Source organism: Mustela lutreola, chromosome 1 (assembly GCF_030435805.1).
Source record: "Mustela lutreola isolate mMusLut2 chromosome 1, mMusLut2.pri, whole genome shotgun sequence".
Taxonomy (NCBI): Eukaryota; Metazoa; Chordata; class Mammalia; order Carnivora; family Mustelidae; genus Mustela; species Mustela lutreola.
Window position 1 is genome coordinate 103,574,770 of NC_081290.1, and position 23,349 is coordinate 103,598,118.

The 23,349-nt window shown below is 39.2% G+C and overlaps 1 protein-coding gene across 1 annotated transcript in view; it reads left to right on the top strand.

The window, feature by feature from the left end:
• Window positions 1-10,063: 10,063 nt before the first annotated feature.
• Window positions 10,064-23,349, top strand: part of PPA2 (inorganic pyrophosphatase 2) — an 87,754-nt gene continuing 74,468 nt past the window's right edge. Inside the window, exons 1-2 of the mRNA XM_059171702.1 lie at window positions 10,064-10,279; window positions 22,657-22,721. Of these exons, the coding sequence (XP_059027685.1) occupies window positions 10,099-10,279; window positions 22,657-22,721 (246 nt within the window). The 5' untranslated portion in view covers window positions 10,064-10,098. The remainder of the gene's footprint in view (window positions 10,280-22,656; window positions 22,722-23,349) is intronic.

Consider the following 23,349-nt stretch of genomic DNA (forward strand, 5'->3'; position numbering starts at 1 on the left):
CCATTCCTCCCTCCCTACATCCTTCTGACAATTACTAGTTTTTTTCTATCTTTACTGATTTGCTTAGTCTGGATATATCATATACAAGAAATCATACAACATGTGACTTTTTATGTCTAGTATCTTTTGCTTCATATTAATGCTTTTGATATACATCTAAGAATGTATCAGAACTTCATTTCTTATTATGGGTGAATGGATAAACTAATATTTTCTTTTAATAAGAAGTATTTTGTAAAAGTGTCTTTATGCTCTTGAAATGAAATTAATAGATAATAAAATCTACTACACATAATTTCAAAAAATCAATGTAATGAATAACTATCTTATAAAACACAAAAGAAAAATAATTTGTAATAAAATCATGTGTATTTTGATATGAAAATGCTCAGGCACTAGTACTAAAAAATATTAAATAGTCATATGCTTGCATCCTTATATAGAATCACCATGAATTAAGAGCTAGAAATGTAGACCAATACAGTGTATAGTATCAGAGTCTCAAATACCACGCACACATCTTAAAGCAAAAAATTCTCTGTGTTGTATATGAAATCTCATTAGTTTTTAGGCTGACATAATTTTTTAGAAAACTGATTAGACACTTGCACTGATGTCTGATGGGACATTTCAGAGCTATGAAGAACACAGGACAACACTTTCTTGTGTAGGGCTATCTTACGTGTTGGAGCATGTATAGCATCACTAAATAGCAGTAATGTTCCTTAGTCACTGTGACATTGGAAAACACCCTGGAAATTTCAAAAGGGCCACTCTGGGGGCAGTAGTGACCCACAGAGAACATGTGACCCGAAGTTTACTCCCTGAATCTTGACATTTCTCTGAAGACTCCGTGTTTTATCTCTAGCATTAAATGCATATCTATGTTCTGTGATACAGTGGAAGTGTTCCTGGTTTGTTTGTTTGTTTGTTTGTTTAAAGATTTTATTTATTTGACAGAGAGAGAGATCACAAGTAGGCAGAGAGGCTGGCAGAAAGAGAGGGGAGGAAACTGGCTCCCCGCGGAGCAGAGAGCCCCAGGCCGGGCTCCATCCCAGGACCCTGGGACCATGACCTGAACCGAAGGCAGAAGCTTTAACCCACTTTAACCCAGGCGCCCTGGAAGTGTTCCTGTTTGAATAGATATATAACTCTGACGTATCTGAATTGCGTGGGGGCCAGTCCGAGTATCCTGCATCTTTCTAAGCGCAAGTCTAACTCCAGCAGCCTTCACAGTGGCATAGATGTCCCTGAGAGCTTCAAAGAATGTCTTGGAAAAGTGTTACACCTACAGCAAAACTTCATTACAATTCATTTTAAATCTCTGCTCCTTTTACAAAGTCCCTCTCTTTCCCCACCCAAATATCTATCCTTCAGCTTTTCCAGCCAGGCTGGCTTCAGATCTTTCCACAATTCTCTCTAAATCTTATACCTTAGCATGCTCCACCGAATAGAACAAAACATTACCCGTAAAATCCTGTGATCAAGTTTCCTGGTCCCTCCCTCTGGAGGGGCGTGGACTTTTCAAGGAGCTATCTTGATAATCGTTTCCTTTTGTTGTCTCCCGGTAGAACACGGTGTTTGGGCATCTGGGATTTCATTTTTGAGGCTTCTGGGCTTTAGGAACAGACTTTAGGAACACATGGGCCCTGGAATCTGCCCTCTGCGGCCCAGCCCTTGGCTTGTTCTGATATGCAAGCTGCTGTGGTGTTGACACCCCCCACCCCCCCCCCACCCCCCCACCCCCGCAGAGCTTTTCTTCAAGTATCTGCTTAAAATTTGCTTTAAAACAGATTTGTTCTCAGGGACTCTTCTGATGGTGGAAAGTCAGGTAAAGAACTTTGAAACAATGGCACTTCAGGGAAAAAAAAAAAAAGACAATTTACTGTTAGGCATTCTCAAGGCTGAACCCAAGACTGAAGTCACAGAGATGTCAGACCTATTGGGAATTTCTTTTGCACTTGCATCAAATATATAGTATACTTTCTTGATTCAAAGTACTAGAGCTATGTCCCAATATTTGAGTTGAACAATCTTCTTGAGAATTTTCCTAAAAACATCTGCTGAGGGGCGCCTGGGTGGCTCAGTGGGTTAGGGCCTCTGCTTTTGGCTCAGGTCGTGATCCCGGGGTCCTGGAATCGAGCCCCGCATCGGGCTCTCTGCTCGGTGGGGAGCCTGCTTCCCTCTCTCTCTCTGCCTGCTTCTCTGCCTACTTGTGATCTCTCTCTGTCAAATAAATAAATAAAATCTTAAAAAAAAATCTGCTGAATTACGTACAGGCATGGTTCTGGCAGATATTTGTGAAATATGAAGAGGAAAATGATTACCAGTGAACTATTGCCTCATTCAGAAGCCCAACCTATCTATATTAAGAAGCCTTCAAAGTGGGAGCTAAAATCAGTTGCTCTTTAATAGCTGTATGTGTGGGAAACATGTATATTTCAAAGTAGGTGTTCAGTAAATCTTCAGAAAAGGACCTCTGAGCATTTAGGCTTTTCTATTAAGATATTGGAGTTGGGGGTGGAGGAAGAAGTGGGTAAAATTGTTTAAGGTTAAAATTAGATAGGACACTTGCTTAAAAATAAAGTGATACAAAAATTTTCAATAATAATAAAAAAGGATATGCTAGAATCTCCAGCAGAGCAAAATTGTCCATGGAATGCCCACAGGTGAACCTACTTCCTCCTGACATAAAATGATTAATGATTTTGCAGACAGCCTACATATATACCATTTTATGCCCACGCTAAAGCAACAGCAATTCAAGTTAAGAGCAAATGTTATATGAAAACAATGAATCATGGAACACTCCATCAACAACTAATGATGTACTGTATGGTGACTAATATAACATAATTAAAAAATAAATAAATATATTTTTTAAAAGAGCAAACATTACAAATCCTAAGGTAGTAATGACACTCTTATAGGCATTATTAGGAAGTTAAAATAAAACATGATTTTTATTAGATGATAAAGAAAAATAGTTAATAACAAAAAATTTTATATTTTCATAGTTTAAATTACCATACTTGATATTGTTTCCAAAGTTTTTGAAATGTTCAGTCTCTTGGAGTCATTTTTATCTTGTAGAGCAGTTTTAGGTTCACAGCAAAACTGAGAAGAAGGTACAGAGGCTTCCCTTTTATCCTCTACCCCACACACATGCACAGTATTCCCCACTATCAATAATCCTCATCAGAGTGGTAGTACTTATATTACAATCAAACCCACATTGATGCATTATTGTCACCTACATTCCTTAGTTTACATTGGTATTCATTCTTGGCCTTGATATTCTATGCATCTTGAGAAGTGGTTAATTGTTATGGAAACCCAAGTTCAGCTAGCTGCCTGTCGCTCAAAAAGACAGTATTTAAGAGATGAGTTTTGATCAGAAAGTAATATGGGCTTTATTCAAGATGCTGGCCACCTAGGGAGAAGACAGGCTCTGTCCAATGGCCAACTCTGAAGGTTCTGCCTGGCCCAGGCGGTTTTAAGGAATTTAGGGCAGTTAACATTTGTAGAGACTCAATAGTACCAGCTACAGACATTATCTCAGTGCTTGGAGGCTGTGCCACAGGGTTTGATTTTTGCTTTGTGTTGTGCAGAAGGGCTCTATTCTTTCTAGGAAAAAATGCATGATCTATACATGTACAAAGAAAGGTTAGTTAATCACTCAGGTTAAGGGGCTTGTTAAGGCTGGAAGTCTACTAGGTTCTAGGCTAGAAGGGCCAAGGTGACTTCATAGTGACATGTATCCATCATTATGGAATCATATAGGCCAGTTTCACTGCCCTAAAAATCCTCTGGGCTCTACTTGTTCATTTGTCCCCCATTCCCAACCTCCGGCAACCACTGATCTTTTTACTGTCTCTGTAGTTGTGCCTTTTCCAGGATTTATACATTTGGAATCATACAGTATATAGCCTTTTCAGATTGGCTTCAATCACTTAGTAACATGCATTTAAAGTTTCTGCATGTCTTTTCATGTTTAATAGCTCATTTCCTTTTTAGCACTGTCTGGATGGACCACATTTTTTATTATTATTATTATTATTATTACTATTATTATTTTGGACCACAGTTTATTTACCCATTCACCTCTTGAAGGACATCTTGGTTGCTTCCCAGTTTGAGCAATTACGAATAAAGCTGCTATAAACATCATGTGCAGGTTTTTGTGTGGACATACGCTTTCAGTTCATTTTGATAAATACCAAGAAGCCACAACTATTGGGCTACATGGTAAGAGTATGTTTAGTTTTCTAAAAAACTGCTCAACTGTCTTCTAAATTTGCTGTAGCATTTTCCGTTTGCATTAACAATTAATGGGAGTTCCTGTTGCTCCACATCTTGGAAGCATTTGGTGTTGTCAGTGTCTTGGATGTTAGCCATTCTGAGTATAGTTGATATCTCATTGTCACTTTAATTTGTATCTCTCCAATGACAAATGACATGTAGTATCTTTTCATACTCTAATTTCCCATCTGTAGCTCTTCTATGGTTAGGTATCTCTTTGGAGATCTTCCCTGTTTTTTAGTTGGGTCATTTATTTTCTTGTTGTTGAGTTTTTAGAGTTCTTTCAGGATATTTTGGATACTGGTTCTTTATTAGATATGAGTTTTGCAAAGATTTCCTACCTTAAGTTTCAACTAAAATTCCCTTTTATTACCATTTCAGTTGGTTTTTAGAGTTGAACTTATATTTTTCTTTCTAATACAAGTAACTTAATTTAAGTACTTCCTAAGTAACAGTTCATGTAATACTTTTACAACATTTTGAATAAAATTATACAGGTAATAAAGAGGGGAGTTCTCAGTTAGAATTTCTCCTAACATATTTTCTATGCTAGAAGAAGAAAATGAAGATTAGAATTAAATTCAGCTGGGACAGAAAACAGAAACAACAACAACAAAAAAGAATATTGGTGGCTAAATAAGATAGATAGTTCTATCTCTTTCACGTAAAAGTTCCATGTATGTATTCTGGAGCCATCTGGACCCTCTGGTCCACAAAGTCCTCTGGCATGCAAGCTTCTTTCAGCTCAGAGCTCCATTCGTCCAACGTATGGCCCTTATCTTCATGGACAAGGTATAATGTAAGAAATGATGAAGAGGAAGAGGTAAAAGATGAGCTAACTACCTCCCTCTCTTCCTCACCTCAGCTTTATTGAAATATATTTTAAGACTGTGTAAGTTTAAGGTGTACAGTGTGATGACTTGATGCATGTAATATTGCAAAATCATTACCAAAATAATGTTATTCGATAGCTTTATCACCTGATGTGATTATCTTTTTTGTATGTATTTGTGGCTAGAATATCTAAGATCTATTCTCTTAGCATGACTATAGTTACCATGGTGTACAGTACATCCCTGGAACTTACAACTGGAAACTTCTACCTTTTGACCAACATCTCCCTATTTCTTCTAACTCCCAGTCCCTGGCAACTACTATTCTTCTCTATTTCTATGAATTCAACTTTTCTTTCTTTCTTTTTTCTTTTTTTAATATTCCACATTTAAGTGAGATCATGCAGTATTTGTCTTTCTCTGTCTGACTTATTTCACTTAGCCTAATGCCCTCAAGTTCCCTCCATGCTCATGACAGAATAATATTCCATTGTGTGTATATATACATATATTGTGTGTATATATACATGTATGTATATATACACACCAGATTTTTCTAGGGAATGTTCCTGGATGTTCCATTGATGGACTTGAGTTACATGGTCACACCTTTTGTAAGTGAAGCTGGAGAGTATAATTTTTATCTGGAGAAGTAAAAAATTCTTCTGCTGTAAATGAAGGGGAGGGCTGATGTTGGGGGACAACTGACAGGCTCTGTACCCATAAACTTATATAACCAATTGCTCACTGTTTTGTTCTTTCTTTTACCAATTTAAAAAATTAGGTTGTTTGTTTTTCTATTTTTCATTTTTAAGAGTTGTTTGTATAGTTTGGTAATAGTCCTTTATCAGATATATCATTTGCAAATATTCTCTCCCATCATCTTCTCTTATTCTCTTGAGGTATCATGGCTTTTATAAAAATAGTTCTATAAAAACACAACAGTACTTAATATATTTAGAGATCTAAAGTTCACAGATAAAAATCATTTTGTTTTGTTGCATTGTCATGATAATAACTTTGCTCCTCAGTAGAATAAAAGTGAGAAATGATCTGGAACTTTGACCTGTATTTAGAAGAAGAAAAATGTGGATCACAAATAGAGGATGAATAAGAGCTCTAGGTAACATTTAGAAATACTTTTGCAACATTTTATGATAATATGACAAATGTTTTAAATGTTTGGTAACATGAAAATATTTTCAAAGTTGCCCTTTAGATAAAGTGTTCAAAAGGCCAGTGAAATATTGTGTGTCCCTAAACAGATAAACTAGAAAGTGTTCAAAATTGTTTTAAAATTCTTTTTTTATTAAATCCTACTATAGTATACATATTATATTACATCCTACCGAGTCCCTGAAGTTAACCATTGGCTAGCAAGCATAAGCAATGGCACATAGCAGATTTTAAAATTTGTTTATTTATCGTGATATATAGGTAAGGATCACAATTAATTTTAGAGACATATGCTGCTTTTACAAAATATCACACATAAATGACTACTCCACAATTCCAAAATTCTTTCATTTTCTAGCGGGATAATCCAGCATTTCAGAAAATGACAACTCTATCCAAGCTAGATTTTATATTATACTTACCAATGCTAAAAGCAGAAACAGAATTGTGATTCACTGATAACCTAATTTTTCTCTAGCTCCAACTCCTATCTCTACCACAGTTTCCTAGCTTTGGGAGAGGCTAGTTTTGTGCCACCTTTAACGAAAGACTTTACTTTAGTTGTCAGCCTCCTCAGGGCTGGCCTTTGCTGCCTTTTCCACATCATGCCCTTTCTAGGGAAGCCCTTATCAGTGGGGTTATAAAGGCCTAGTGATTTTGGCCTTACACTAGACAACTCTAGCCCCTTAAGTTCTAGAATATTCTACTCGGTTTGGTCTTATTCTAAGAATCTACGGATCAAATAGAAAAATAAAAAAATTTTAAAAAAAGAATCTATAGGTCATTAGAAATTAGCCTATAACATTGTCTCAGTAGGGTTTATCTTGTTGAAACATCTGAACTTCAAAGGTTAAGAGAACAATTAAGCTTTTTTTTTCTACTTGATGAAACAAAATTACATAGCCACTATGATACATGCACAAAAGTAAATCTCCCCTCCCCACACTTTATGGGACAGTCTCCCTTACAGTTTAGCCTAATCAAGCTTACATATTACAAAGCCACCACTGTTGACAAAAACATTTTAGGATCTTCTTTTTTTCTTTCTTTCTTTCCTTCTAGGTGAAATGAGGGTGTGATAATTGGAGCTTTAACAGCCATTTTGAGCTAGGAGGGGGATCTTAGTAATCTTAAACACATTAAGACCAACAAGGCAGATATAACTTGTTTTTCTTACATGGGAAACCCTGTATCATCTACCTTCAGACATTTATGTTGATTAAAAATCCTAACTATGGGGCGCCTGGGTGGCTCAGTAGGTTAAAGCCTCTGCCTTCGGCTCGGGTTGTGGTCTCAGGGTCCTGGGATCGAGCCCCACATCGGGCTCTCCGCTCAGCAGGGAGCCTGCTTCCTCCTCTCTCTCTGCCTGCCTCTCTGGCTACTTTTGATCTGTAAAAAAAAAAAAAAAAAAATCCTAACCACCATCTAGATATAAGTACTATTATCTCTATATAAAGTTATATGATAGATATAGAACCATCTTGGTGAAATTTCTGCTTGCAGATTTTTGTAAGTAAAGGTTTGTTTCAACCCATTTTTAAAAATCTTGTCTATCTTGTTAAAATTAAGAACCAGAGGATGTAATTTGTAGCTATGGAACAGAGAGAGAAACTAGTTTAGACTAGAATCAGATCCATAATCAGACTTAATTAATATAAATTAATATAATCTTGGCAAAGATGTTTGTCTTATGCTATAAGAGCTAGGATTCTAAGTTAGAATTATCTTTTTCATGAATTTACGTATTCATTGTGCATAGTAACTTAGAACCCGATTTTTATTACAGTACCTAAAAAGATAATTTTAAAAAGGCTTTCTCTTTTTTTTCACTTAGTTTTTGCAGAGCTTAAGTGTACCTTTTTTTGCTTCTTTCCGTAAAATTGCTACTATTTTTGTTTTCACTTTTGGATTGAATAACAGATACTGAAAGGTCCCCCAATAATGGGTCCATGATTAAAGGAGCGAGACTGATAAAAAGCGAAGGTCAAGCAAAGCTTTATTTCACACCAAGTATCAAGAATCAAACCCAACGTTCAGGGCCGTGCCTCTTACAGAGAGGGTGACCTCTCTCTGCTTCACAGACTAGCTTTTAAGGGCAAAGGCCATGTGGTTGGGCCTGGCCACGCACAGATGGCCAATGAAATTGTAACACACAGAGAAAGCTGCACAGTTATGTTAGGTCACACATTAAGTGACTAATTGAATTACAATTTACCCTAGTAGATATCTGAACCAGCCTATCACCTTGGTTAGAATTGGTGCCCAAAAGGTGCTCAAAGGGTGGGGCCCATAGTCCTTGATATCTAGGGAGACATTATGTGCCCCCCCCCCCATCGGATGTCTCCACCTGGCCTGACCCACCCTTGTATTTGGGCTTTGTTACCTGGGACTGGTTTCCAGGACTTGTTTTTAAGTAAGTCCCCTGGGGGAAGGGAGGCAGGGACAGTTTAAGTTTTAAACAACAGAATTATTGTTTAACCGGATGGACTCACTCTAGCTAAATAGGTCCTTACAATACTTAATTTTCTTTAAAAGTTTTCATGAGAAAATCTTTTTTACTGCTTTCTTCTGGATTCTCTCATTCTGATTTATTGTGAGAATTGAACTTCCTATTGACTGGAGGTCACTGGTGATCTTGAGAAGGCGGAGGAAGGTCATCTGAATTGAAATGGGGAGAAGTGGAGATATTGCCTATGGAAAATTGTTTCTGCAAGTTTTCCTGGAAAGTGGATAACCAGAATTTCTTCTTTTTTTTTTTTTTTTTTTAATTTTATTTATTTATTTATTTGACAGAGAGAGTTCACAGTAGACAGATAGGCAGGCAGAGAGAGAGAGAGGGAAGCAGGCTCCCTGCTGAGCAGAGATCCCGATGCGGGACTCGATCCCAGGATCCTGAGATCATGACCTGAGCCGAAGGCAGCGGCTTAACCCACTGAGCCACCCAGGCGCCCGATAACCAGAATTTCATATACTAATAAAAAGATCTGGTAAAAGGGACTCTCAGGAGCAACTTAACTCCACAACAAAAGAGACATTATTATGGCTGGGCATGCTGCTACACCCTGCTAAGGATACTAAATCTTAATTCCGGAGTGTTTGGCTCATTAACAGAACAGTGGGTTGATTCGGGTGAAACAGAAAACAGGACAGGTTCACAAACATATAGGTCTGGTACCAAGTGCCATTGTAAAAGTGAAAATGTAAGAAAAAGAAAGGATAAATCATCTCTAGTTGGGTTAAATAGAAAAGGCCTCACGGAAGAGGTAACCATTTGAAGAAGTTACCTTCACAAGGTTACCTGACAAGTCACCTGTCAAATCTTCACAAGGATGTCTGATCATGTCTCATCATGGTGTTTTTGTGTGTGCAATGCTTGCCTTCTACATTGGACGGGATATAGAGACGTGCCTGGCACAGAATAATCACTCAATTTTTATCACTGTAATAAAAATATTATGAGAGTAAATATTGAGTGGATGAGTGAAGGAATAAATGCATGTACGCATTAATAAGTGGCTGTGAGCTCCTCAGGGGTGGTGGATGTTATTTTGCTCGTCTTTGCCTTGCTCTGGACACAGCGTGCACACTGCGTGTGTCACTGGCAATTTATTGGGCGCTGTTTGCTCCCATTGAAGTCTCCAGGCCCGGCCAGAGAAAGCGGGGGCGCGGGATCTAAATCCAAGCCCCGGGCGGGAGGGATGGCTCCAGCCAGTAGGGGGCACCGGCGCGCGGCTGGGCCGGGATCCCCCAGCACCGCCCTGCGCGGAGCCCGACTGCCGTCAACGCCATGCGCGCGCTGCTGCCGCTCCTGCGCACCGGCTGGGGCTGGCGCGCGGGACCCCCCGCCGCCGCCCGCTTGACCCGGGGAAAGAGTGCAGGGCCTGGGCCGCACGGCGCCATGGCCCAGGCCTTCTACCGCACGGAGGAGCGCGGCCAGCTCTACTCCCCCGATTACCGCCTCTTCTTCAGTAAGTAGCTCGAGAGGCCCCCGGCGGGCGGCGCCGCAGGGGAGGCTCGGGGTGGGGCCTGTGCAGTCCACGCGGCCTCCTCCCTCCTCCCTTCGGGCTTGCGGTGGTGGCCGAGCAGCCCAGGCCACCTCCCCGCATGCAGGGGCCCGCGCCGAGCCACGGGAGCTGTCGGCGAGGGGGGCGGCGCCGAGTCCCCAAACGCGGAACGCGGAGACGCAGGGTGGTGGGCGGCCGGTGGCGCCGCGCTGAGTCGCCCCGGGCGCGGCCAACCGCCTGCCCCCAGCGGCGGGCCGAGGCGCAGGGGCCCCGCGGTCACCGCGCCGCGGCCCCGAAGCCTTAGGCAGGGCCCCGCAGCGGCTCAGGGTTCCGGTAATTTACTTGTGCAAGGGCAGGGCAGAGTCCGCCAGCGGACCGGCCCTTTCGGTGGGCGTAACCGCGCTCCTCCTAGTGAGGGCCTCCTGCAATTGGAAAGGCGGTCGGAACTTCGGAGATGCTTAGGCCAGTGGGTCTTTTTGGGGGGTGGGGATGGAGTGGGGGAGACGCTGGCGAAGCATCTCCCAGAAGCACGATTTTATATTCACAAATTTGCACTTTGAAGGCGGTGCTCGAGCCTGGGTCATACGGGGTAGTTGACAGAGCATTGGCTTTTGAAATGGCAACTCCTAGTTGGCTCCCGGCCAGCCCTATCTTCTCACAGTGAACAAGCCCCAGAGGGCAAAGCGAGTTGCAGGGCACTAAGCGGACCGGCTGAGTCAGGAAACGACCCAGGTCCCGGTTATTTATTCACATTTTTCTTTGCACCCACGTATTTCCCTGTGGGGTGAAGATAGGGAGGTTAGTTGAGTTGCCTTCATGCCTAATGACTTCCGAGCCCCGAGAGAGTAACTTTTTTCTGTAAAGTCGGCCTTGCCTTATAAGCCCATTTCATAGGAGCACTAGCTTTGGGGGCTTTCGGATCTGAGCTGGAATCCTGGGTTTTTCAGCTCTTCGCTCTGTGACCCCGCATGAGTTTCTTCACCTGCTCTGCTTTTTGTTTTCTTATCTGCAAAACAGGGCTGTAAGAATTTCATGATAAAGTGTGTATTAAAGTGATTAGAGCGTCTACAATACAAATTATCAGAAATAATACCTGTGATTATTGCTATCTGTAATTTATAAAATGTTTACACTATCTTACGGGAACTTAGGGTCGAAGAGTATTTTATGGGAGAGAATACTGAGTATACTTTATGGATTATGATGCAACCAATATTAAAATATCTTCAAAATTGGTTGCTCTCCCCCCTCCCCCCCTATGCTACATATCCTTTCCCATCCTTGTTTAGTCAATCAAGACTCCTCAGGTGGAGAGGAACCCTTAACAAGAACTCCCAAATTTCTGAGTGGCTTGTGTTCCAGAAGGTTATGTATGATGTGGTAATTTGGGGCACAGAGCATTATGAAATGGCAGTTAGGTTTTTGAGTAGATTAAAGCTTGTCTAAACACATAACATGGTGAAAATATTCTAGATTTGCAATGAGTACACTAATAATAGACCAAGAAAGTCAGTAAGTATTTACCAAGTGTGCTAGACACAGACAGACATGGCACTGAGGATATTTTAGTTACGGGCCCTGCTCTTCAGAGAGAGTCATGATGTCAGTATAAGTAATTAAGGAAAAAATATAAAAACACTAAAAAGTATTTTACTTGAATGTTAACAGCAAAAAGTCTCGAGGAGCCTGGGTCATACGGGGTAGTTGACAGAGCATTGGCTTTTGAAATGGCAACTCCTAGGCCTTCACCCTGTGCCTTCCATGAACTCTCACTGTTATTTGGGCAGGTGATTCCTTCATTTCTTACAGGGTGTTTTTTTAGCTGTGAAATAATGATTGACCTAGCATTGATCTTCAGGGTCCTTTTTGGTGTGGATCTTCTCTGAAGGCACTGGATAAATATTAGGTATTTTAACATTCTCTATTGGACAGGGTCTCTTTTAGGGCATTTCCAAGGCTGTATTAACTTTACACTGTGTTTTTTTAGCTACAGTGTATTCACCTCATGATTTTTCTGTAACTAGAATGCCAACAGTGTTCACTGAGTTAGGGTAAATGATAGGAAGAGAAAAGGCAAGAACTGGAAGAGTAGGGTTTGGGGAAGGGGCCAGGTGGTGAGAAACTGAGTGGAAGGTATGTCAGGTTAAACAGTTCCTGGTCTAAAACGCCAGGTGGCATCCTTGGCCCAGGATGTTTCCTGCTTGCTGGCAAGGGTAGGACAAAGTGAAAAGAAGCCCCTTTAGGGTAAGGGAGGAAGTGGAAAACAGTGAACAAATTGCTTCTTATAAAGATGATCTCAAATTAGGTGTTTTGAGCATTGAGAGTGTCTACATGAAGTACTAGTATGTAGTTGTACATAACTTCAAAGAAAAACAAGAGTGTAGCACTACTTGGCTGAAAAGTGTTATTCAGCGTTATTGCAGTGGAATCATTTCCAAATATATTCCAGTTCTCTACAATACTGCACTGGGAGGTAGACCATTTTTTAGCTTTATTTCTGTAAGTGGTTTCTCTGTACTGCCATTTAGGAGAATCCGAATAAATGATGGGTTTAATACTTTTTTCCCTTTTAATTAGCACTGGACTTTGTAGAAACAGTACTGAAGTGAGATGGGATGATATAGGGGAAAGAGCATCCTGGCAGGAATCATCAGGTCTCCTTGGTACTAGCCCTGGCCTTTTATTAACTTTATGTTGGCCTTGACTGAGTCATTTAACTTACCTGTATCTCAATTTTATTAAACCATGGACAGAGGAGATTGGACTAGATTGTCATTTTTCCAAACTGTGCTGAGTTGAACACAGACATACCATAGTTTATTATTAGATTTTGTTTATACAAAGCACTTCATGGTTTAATAAATGAGCAGAACACTTCCCATTTTATCACCTTCTTTGAGAGTCACAGTGTGCATATTAAGATCTGGGAAATTCTGATATAAAGTAATTTGTAAAGATTTGAACCCCAGAGCCCATATTTCTTAGAACATTGTTAACATTTTAATGATCCTGGAGTTTTCATGGAATTCAGTTGGGGAGGCGCTGCGTGAGGTGATAACTGAAACTTCCAAAAGCAAGTGTGTCAGAGAAACAGTTTTAGACTAGTAATCAAAGCACTTAGATTGTAGGCCAAGTTGGACTGTCTTGGGCATTGGTTGACATCCCTCAGCTCAATTTCTCCATCTGCAAAATACTGATAGTACTAATGATATTATCAAATTGCTTGTGACAGTTAAATGAAATCAAGTGTGTAAGATTATCAGTGTCTCACGCATGGTGCGTGGTAAATATTTAATATTATCATTTCTTTTTTCCTTTTGACTTCAGGATGTAAGACCAAAATTCTTGTCATATTCTGTGAAGGGTGAAGAAAGTAACGGAGAGAAGCAGATTCCCTGCTGAGTGTGGAGTCCTAGGCAGGGCTCAGTCTCACAAACCTGAGATCATGACCTGAGCCAAAATTAACCTCAACCAACTGAGCTACCCATGCACCCCCCAAGTCTTGGTTTTAATGGATATTGTCCTGCAGTCTTTTGAATTGAATTCATAATGAAGTTAGACTTGTTTATATGGGACCAAAGAGAGCACTGCATGTCAATATTCCTTTGATAGCCTGCAGGTCTGTCTTTGTTTTGTTAATAACTTGAAAATTCATGGAGTACCTGGGTGGCTCACTTTGTTGAGCCTCTGACTCAATATCATTGATACTGTTCAGGTCATGATCTCAGTCAGGATCTGGAGATGGAGCCCTGGTTAAGATTGTCTCTTGTCTGTCTGCCCTTCCCCCTGCTCACACACTCTCACAAAAAAGGAAAAAAAAAAACTCATTCTTTTTTTTTTTTAACATTTTCTCAAAGATGAGTAGAAGCTATGCTTTCCATAGTTTGTATTTTTGTTACTATGGGGTAGGTGACTGATTCATTTTGAGTCATCGTGCTGTAGGTAATTCATGTTGCTTTTATTTAGAGTAAGAATGAATCGTACAGTTCTTTAACAGTGAATTTGTTTTATCATTCATAGTATATGCTTAAGTTGAAATTACTATAGGTTTTCTTTTTTTAAGCACATCATTTGAGTGGTAGGTGATGGAATCTGCCATTGACTGTACCATAGATTTGTACTTAATAAAATTTCCTGTGAATAATCCACACAATATGTGTTTGAATCTTAAATATATGAGTTCCTAAAACTTTTTTTTAAGTTGGTTTGTATCAGAGAATTAGAATTTTATAGATAACATATAGAATATAATGGTTATTGTGTGAGTATTGAAAAATTACTTGTATCTATTTGGTAATTTTTCATTGCTAAACTTCCAGTAAAAATCTCTATACATGGTTTTTAGTAATAATTTGTAATCGTGTGATGGTACTTGGCATACATGTAGCTATTTGGTGTATACACATATTATCCAATACAAGTTTTGTACTCCGTTCAATTTTCTCACTTGCTAATACCATTAATAAACTTTCGGCCTACTACAACTTGCTGTTATGAGAGAAAAACATAGGTAATTTACAAAATAATAGAATAAAATCTCATTCCAGTCTAGTTGAAGGGAAAGTTTTAACACTGTCTGACCATGTGCAGTATAGATTATGGGCATGACAGAATTCTTAGTTTATTATTTTTGACAAAGCAAAATACTGAGATAAGATGGCAGTTGTTTGTGTAATCTTCCTTCTAGTGAATATCCTATTACAGTGATAATAAGTGAATAAAAAAGGATAATCCTAAAACAACAAATAAGAAGGATCCATCAGAGCTGGAGATTTCAGAATGCATTTAGAACATGAAAGACAGTTGGAGGTATTGTTATTGATGAAACAGCATGGAGGAATTCCCAGTGTAAGTATATGTGCTGTGGGGGGTCTGTAGAGTAAGAAGAAGCCAAACTCGGGTGCAGAACCCCACAGTGGTTGTGCGGAGTTAATGTCCAATAGGAGAGAGAGTGAGAGGGGGATGTGGAGCTTAATGTAGGGGGTTGGTGTAAGTTTTATTATGGAATAGCACATAGATGTTTATCCTGGAGGCTTGGGGCTTGTGGAGTGGGCTGGTTTCTTCTACAGAAATTGAAGACAGTGGAGGGTTGTAGTACGGCCCACCCCCCAGTGTAACAGCCAACTTCTTACTCCTGTGTCTCCACGGGAAGCTGACTTTCAAAAAGGCTTTCTCGTGTACACATCAGTCTTTCTGGTCTCTTATTAAATATCAACCAAACTGTCAAGGATCACCATCAGTCAGGCTTTCACTCCTGCTGCTATTGCTGCTACTCTACCAAATTCATTGGTCAAAAGGCGACTTGCGTGTAACAAATATAATGATCAATTTTAAGTTTTCATCTCATGTGGATTATCAACAGAACTTGTCGTCATTGATCACTTTGTCTTCCTTGAAACATTTTTTTTTTTTTTCATTCTGTCTCTGGGACAACACTTTTTTATTTTGATGGCTTCTCCCACAGTCTATTTTGCGGGTCTTTTGAAATGCTCTAGGGCTCAGTACTTGGCCCACATCTCTGTCTGTTCTCTCTCTAGGGCAGGGGTTGGCTGAGGTTTTCTCTAAAGGGCCCTGATGGTAACTAGTAGGCTTTTCAGGGCATAGGGTCTCTGCCTACTTAACTCCATCTTTCTAGCATAGAAGCAACCAGAGAGAGTAAAATGAATATGGCTTTGCCCAAGAAAACTTTATTTACACAAGTAAAAACAGGCCGTGGGCCAAAGTTTGCTGACTGTAGCTATTGAGCTTTTCAGCCCCACAGTTATAGATACCATCTATGCCTCCCAGATTTGCAACAGCCTGAATCTCTTTGTGAACTCAAGATTGACACATCCACTAAACATATTCTGTTGTCTCCATCTAAATGTCTCAGAGACATCTCGAAGTTACCATGTGTAGTACCCTGGATTCTGGATTCCTCTGCCTGCTCGGTTATTTGTTTCTGTCCTCAAATCTGTAACCAGTAACTCAGCAATCATTCTTGGTGCCTTTCCTACTCTTAATCCCACTTCGGATTCAGTGGTTTCTCCCTTCAGCTGTGCTTTTGAAGTGTATCCAGAAGAGAGTTACTTCTCTCCACTTCCCCCTTGAGACTTAATCCATCTTCCACCTGCCAATTGTAGTAGCCTTCTGATTCTTCCTCCTGCTGCCACCCTGGACCCCTCCAGTCTGATTTCCACACAGAAGTTACCTTGATCCTTTTAACATGTAAGTCAGATCATGTCCAGGCTCTGCTCAAAACCTCAGTGACTTCTCATTTCGCTCAAAATAAACTTAAAATATTCACCACAGTATACAAGGTTCTGTGTGACTAATACTGGACTTCCTCTCTGAATTCGTCACCTGCCACTCTTCCTTTTGATCATTGTGTTCCAGCTGTCCTGGCCTCTCTGCAGTGTTCCTCCCTAGATAATCTGCTTGACCTGCTTCCTCACTTTATTTAGGTCTGTGCTGAAGTATTACCTATCAGTGAGATCTTCCCTGTCCTTTCCATTTAAATTTTTATCTTTTCCATTATTCATTCCTTTCTTGCTGTCATTCTTTTGCTTTTTGATGCTTATTGTACCCAGTATAGTAAGAACATACTCCTATTCATTGCTTCTATACTTGACCTGTCCTCCCAGAATAGAAATTCCATAAGAAGAGGGAATTTGTATACCCAGGACTTATGTATTCAGTAAATATTGAATGAATGAATTTAAGGAAATCTTACAAATAAAATAGAAAAGACAAAGTAGAAGAGAATTTGATTTTTAAGAAGCCCAATAAATGTCCTCTGAGATTTAACTCTTGTATATATTAAAAAGGAAGAGGACGCTGTGAAGAAAACACAATTACAGACCTTTTCAAATATTGTAAAGACAAAGAACTCAATAGGTGGTGGAGTGGGACGAAAGGTGATCTGTTGTTTTAAGCCACCAGGTTTGTGATCATCTGTTATGGCAGTCCCGGAAAACTAATAGAGAAAAGTTAGAATATAAGGTAGAATATAAGCTACAAAAATCTACCAGAAAAGTTATAAGTTAAAGAAATCTACAGAAAGTAGAACAAAGTGTCAAGGAGATAGAAAAAGGAGGTAGAGGAGACATAAGACTTAATCTGTGAAGTCTAATATTTGACTAATAAGAGTGCCAGAAGGAATGGAGAGGTAATTATCAAAGAGATGGTAGAAGAAATCTAAGAATTTAAGGACCCTAATGTTCAGAGTCCCAGATACATTGCAAAATCTCAGAAAACTGAGGCTTTTATAAAGAGGTTCTTGAAAGTCTTCAGGTATGGGGCCGGGGAGGAAGGGAGAATAGCTCACCTTAGAAGGAGTGAGAATCAAACTAATATTTGACTTATGAGCACAAATGAATGCCTACAACCTTCAAGATTCTGAGAGAAAATAACTTCCCTCCTAGAATTTACCCAGGCAAGCATCAATCTAGGGTGAAGACCAAATAAGGACATTTCAGACATTTAAGGACTTGGGAAATTTACCTCATATGCATCCTTCCTTACAGAATACAAGTTAGGGATATGCTCCTGCAAAACAAGTAAGTAAATCAAAAGAGATGAATGCCTGGGATCCAGGAGACAGATCTGAGCTGGAGACCAAAGAAGCAGAGTCTTAGGATGCCAGAAAGTCATCCAGTCTTTATTGCAGCAAGGGGATAGAGATTTTCAAAGAGAGTTGTTTGTGTATAGAGAATCCATAGTCTTTGTGGAATCTGTGAGGCATTTGAATAATTTATAGATATGATTATGACTGACGATGGAAGAAACATAATTAGAAGCACAAGTCAAAACAAGCTGAACAGGAGAGGAAATTTAATTATAACATTATACTTGGCCAAAAATCAATACATAGACAGTGCTTCTCAAACTTACTTCAGTGTAAGAAGTATTTGTGGGTATTTGCTAAAAATCTATCCAGACTTCTCTTAAGATTCTGATTCCCTAGGTATGGGAGATCAGAGACCTGTTTAACAAACACTCCCAAGTTTTTCCTATCTTCAGAGAAGTTTTGAAAATATACTAATAGGAAAAGCATAGAAAATTCAGTATGAATATAGAACATTTATTAACCTTGAAATGAAAAAATAAAAGTGCAGAAGATAAAAATTAAGAGAAGGATAAAGGTACTGAAATAAAAAAACAGGTAGTACAGTCATATACTGTGTGTGTTTGGTGGAACAAGGAATAAAGCTGTAAATGTTAAGATTGGTCAGTAGATGGGGCGCCTGGGTGGCTCAGTGGGTTAAAGCCTCTGCCTTCGGCTTGGGTCATGGTCCCAGGGTCCTGGGATCAAGCACCGCGTCGGGCTCTCTGCTCAGTAGGAAGCCTGCTTCCCTTCCTCTCTGTGCCTGCCTCTCTGCCTACTTGTGATCTCTGTCTGTCAAATAAATAAATAAAATCTTAAAAAAAAATTTATTTACTTATTTGCTTGATCCCAGGACCCTGGGACCATGACCTGAGCCAAAGGCAGAGGCTTTAACCCACTGAGCCACCCAGGTGCCCCTAAATAAACTCTTTAAAAAAAAAAAAAAAAAAAAAAAAGATTGGTTAGTAAAGAATTTAAGAGGAACAGATTGGGAGTGGAATGAACTAAACTTATCTCTTAATATTGGAATCAATAGATAATTTCTAAAATTGGTAAGGCAAAAACTAACCATACAAATATATTATTTGGAGAGATCTAGATAATTACTAGACCTCAAGTAAGTTAAAGAGGTGAAAAATTTTGCTCTGACAGTGGATCTGGATTGGAGAGAGGTGAAGACTGCTACATTTTGTCAACCATGTACATAGATTGCTTTGTTTAAACAGCAAAATAGATACTTTTTTTAAAAAAAGATTTTACTTACTTGACAGAGAGATCAGAAGTAGGCAGAGAGGCAGGCAGAGAGAGAGGGGGAAGCAGGCTCCCCGCTGAGCAGAGAGCCTAACTCAGGCCTCCATCTCAGGACCCAGAGATCATGATCTGAGCTGAAGGCAGAGGCTTAATCCACTGAGCCAACCAGGTGCCCCCCAAATAGGTACTTTAAAAAGCAAATAGGCAGCAACAACTTGGTTTCAAATCTAAAGAAACAACCAGACTGAGCTTCAAATACTGAAGTTCTAACTCAGGATTATCACTGATTGATTCTGAGGCTCTGAGAAGGGGCCATTTATATCCTGTGCTTCAGTTCTGTCATCTTTATGGAGTGGCACATATTGCTCCAACGCTTGCTGCACGGACCTCATGTCTCCGTCTATGTCTCCTGTGTAAAGTATGGATTACCCTTTCCATTTTACTGAGGATCAGGATACATAACACCTGTTTTTACATCTAGCTTTCGAGAGTCTTAACACTCTGTGGAGCATGCTGGTGTACTAATAGCACTGACCCCAGAAAACTTGATGGGGTCTCATCCTCCCTTTCTGCATTAGGTCGGTGATGAGCTTTCTGATAATGCTAAGAGGACTCCTTTGTCTTTGCACTTACTAGGTGGTGCTGATGGAGATGAGGAAGTACAAGCCCTGTCTTGGCTGTGGGCTTAGCTCACTTTTTAGCACTTGTGTTCCTGTATCTAGTGCATTACCTTTTACAAACTAAATTACATATTACTCAATTGAAAAAAAATGAGAAAATTAAGTTTCAGAGAAATTGAGTGAGTTTATCAAGCGCAGTAGCTAGAAGTCAGGTTCTTGGTCTCTGTATTCATTGCTCTGCTGAGTTTTTGGTGTATTTCCCAGTCAAAGCATTATCATCTGACATCTAAAGCCATCTTTTATTTTTGTTGTTGCAGATATAATTCTATTCTTTTTTCTTCATTAGTACATTTTAATCTATACTATTTTATGGTTCATATGGCTACTAGTAGGTATTGGTTTTCTAAGTCAGACCATTCACCCACTAATACTCTTTACTTTCCAAGATGCAAGTTAGACAACAGCTTAAACCCATGTATTGGAATTATCGTAGTCTTTGAATATCATGTTTAGATCCCGATTTGCCTCAGCACACTTCATAAATCTTTAGCTTTTAATGATCACAGTCCCATTTTCTCCTCAGGCTTGAGTAGTGTGCTTTCATTCTAAATCATAGTAAGTTTGTTGGGGCTTGTCCTCAGTTCAGGAGCATTGGAGCTTTAGAGAAATTTAACACCAAATCAATGTGCTAGAGGTATCATTTATTCTAAATTATAAAGGCAGCCCAACTGGTCTGTCAAATTTCCTATACTTTCTTAATTTTAATGACAGAGTTCCTTGCTTTATGCAGCTGCTTGAAGAGATTATTGTTAATTCCCATCATAGTGATGGGTCCCAAATGTAATGATTGACATAATCTTCCAGAGGATTGTATTTTTCTCAAAACTACCTTATCTTTGTGGCTTAAAGCTAGGAATCACAGATTGGTGACTGTTCATTGGAACAAGAGCTTACATTTGTACTTTAATACTTGTTTTTCTTAACCCATTTTTTTATTATTTATTTTTGAAATTATATATAGTAAAATTGAGTCTTTTTTGGGGAATAGTTAAGAGTTTTGATAAGAATATAGATTGGTTTAAACACCATCACGATCAAGACACAGAACACTCCATTGTGCCTGAACGGTTTCCATGTGGTCTCTCTTGAGTCACCTTCACCCTCTGCCCTCAACTCCTGGCAATCACTGATCTGCTCTTTATGCCTGTAGTTTTGCCCTTTCCAGAATGTCGTCCAAATGATACTGTTTGAGTCTAACTTTTTTCACTTGGCATGATAACATTTTAAGATTTATGCATTTTGGGGCACCTGGGTGGCTCAGTGGGTTAAGCCGCTGCCTTCGGCTCAGGTCATGATCTCAGGGTCCTGGGATCGAGTCCCGCATCGGGCTCTCTGCTCAGCGGGGAGCCTGCTTCCTCCTCTCTCTCTCTCTGCCTGCCTCTATGCCTACTGATCTCTCTCTGTCAAATAAATAAAGTCTTAAAAAAAAAAAAAAAACCTTTAAAATAAAAAAAAGATTTATGCATTTTGTTGTGTGTTTCAATAGTTCATTCTTCTTTATCGGGTACTAATACATCTTTGAGCAAAATACCATTATATGGATGTAGCAGAGTATATTTATCCATTTACTGTTTTTAACTAATGAAAAAAACTTTGTAGATAATAACAAGATTGTATATACTTTGCCATTGTGTACGCTTCTTTATCCTACCCTGTGAATGGGTCCTCAGGAGTTACCCTATTACTAAAGTGGGAAATATTAATAGAGATGTATTTATTGAATGCCAACTAAGTGCTAGGCACTTCCTGGATGCTGGGGACCCGGTGGAGAGTGTAGCAGAACAAACAAAAGCAAACAATAAAAACTATTAAGCCCAGCTTTTGGAAACAGGTGTGTTCCAATAAAACTGTGTATTAAGTTCTTGTATTTTATTTAAATAATATATACTTTTAAAAGTATTTAAAATACGCATTTCAGTAAGCAGTGAAGATAAGATAGTTTCTGTGACTAAAGTTCATTTTTGTTTTAAGCTTACCTTGATATAAGCATCCTAACACTGAGTGGGACACAATGATTTGTTTTTCTTTTAATTGGGTAGGACCTTTACATCTTTGTTCATGTGCATTGTAGACAGACATTGGGAATTCTCTTGTTAGGTTTGTCCTAGGGAAATTGACATCAGTTTTAATCCAGTCACTTACTAGAGAATCTCTTTTCAGAAGTGAGGTTTTTCATATTTGGGTGATAGTCAGTTTTAAACATTTTTCTACTTTGGATGTTTTAAGCTACAGAGAAAAGTACAGTTGACTTGAACAAGAGAGGGTTAGGGGCGCGTTGCGTGCCCACCACATAGTCAAAGATTTGTGTACAACTTCTGACTTCCTAAAAACTTAACTACTAATAGCTTATGTTAAACAGGAGCCTTACAATAGCGAAAACAGTTGATTAACACACATTTTTATATGTTTATGTATTATGTACTGTATTCTTACTATGAAGTAAGCTAGAGAAAAGAAAATGTTATTAAGAAAATCGGAAGGGAGAGAAAATACATTTACAGTACTATATTGTATCTAAAAAAAAAATCTGGGTATAAGTGGACCTGTGCATTTCAAACTTACACTGTTCAAAGGTCAACTGTAGATTATTTTGGCAAACCAAGATATGGTTTATTTGGTATGTACTCTCTTTGGTCATCATATTGGGATAAATTTTAAAAGTTGAAATAAACTTTAAATTCAGAGTTAAGGTTGATTTGAAAAATCTTTGAACACATTTCTAAAAAGTTTAAAAGTAATTAAGGATATAATTGTTCTGAAGAACAGGATAATCTGTTGCTTTAATTCTGTATTTTTATTTTTGTTTCTGTTTTTTCCCTTTGCAGAGAATGTAGCTGGTCACTACATTTCCCCCTTTCATGATATTCCTCTCAAGGTGGACTCAACGGAGGTATTGTTTTAACTTGCTTTTGGGGGGGAATATATATTTCTGATATCACAAAATGCTTTTTGGAGGCATCTCGAAAGAATGAGATTGGAAGTCAAGAAGGACAGCAGAGTTGCCCTAATGGGATTGTAAGCCTCCTTCATGCATTAGAGATGGTATGAGAACAGGATCCTTCCAGGAGGAAGATTGTGGAACACTGATGTGTGATTTGTGCTTCCTCCAGGCCTTCAGAGGACTGGACTGTCAATAGGATGGCAAGAGGGAGAATAATAGTGAAGATTTATTGACCGCTCGTAGTGCTTATGTGCACTGTGCTCAGAACTTGACTTGCATTATCTGAGTACTGCTAGGTCTACTGTTACTATCCGTTCTTTGTTAATGAGGTTCAGTGCTTTGCCCTTGGTTGCAAATCTGTTGTCTGTTGTGGGAGGCGGGATATGAATTTAGGTGCTCTAACTCCAGAGGTTGCATTCTTAATTGCTCTTGTGTAATCCTTTCAGCTCTTTGCTTCTAAGTAGTATTCGGCTATAGTACAGGAAATCATACAATTTAGAGAGAGAATGAAGCCACAGACAGGGAGGAAGAACTCCCGTTTTACTGTGTGTGCATGTGTGTCCATGTGTTTTGTTTT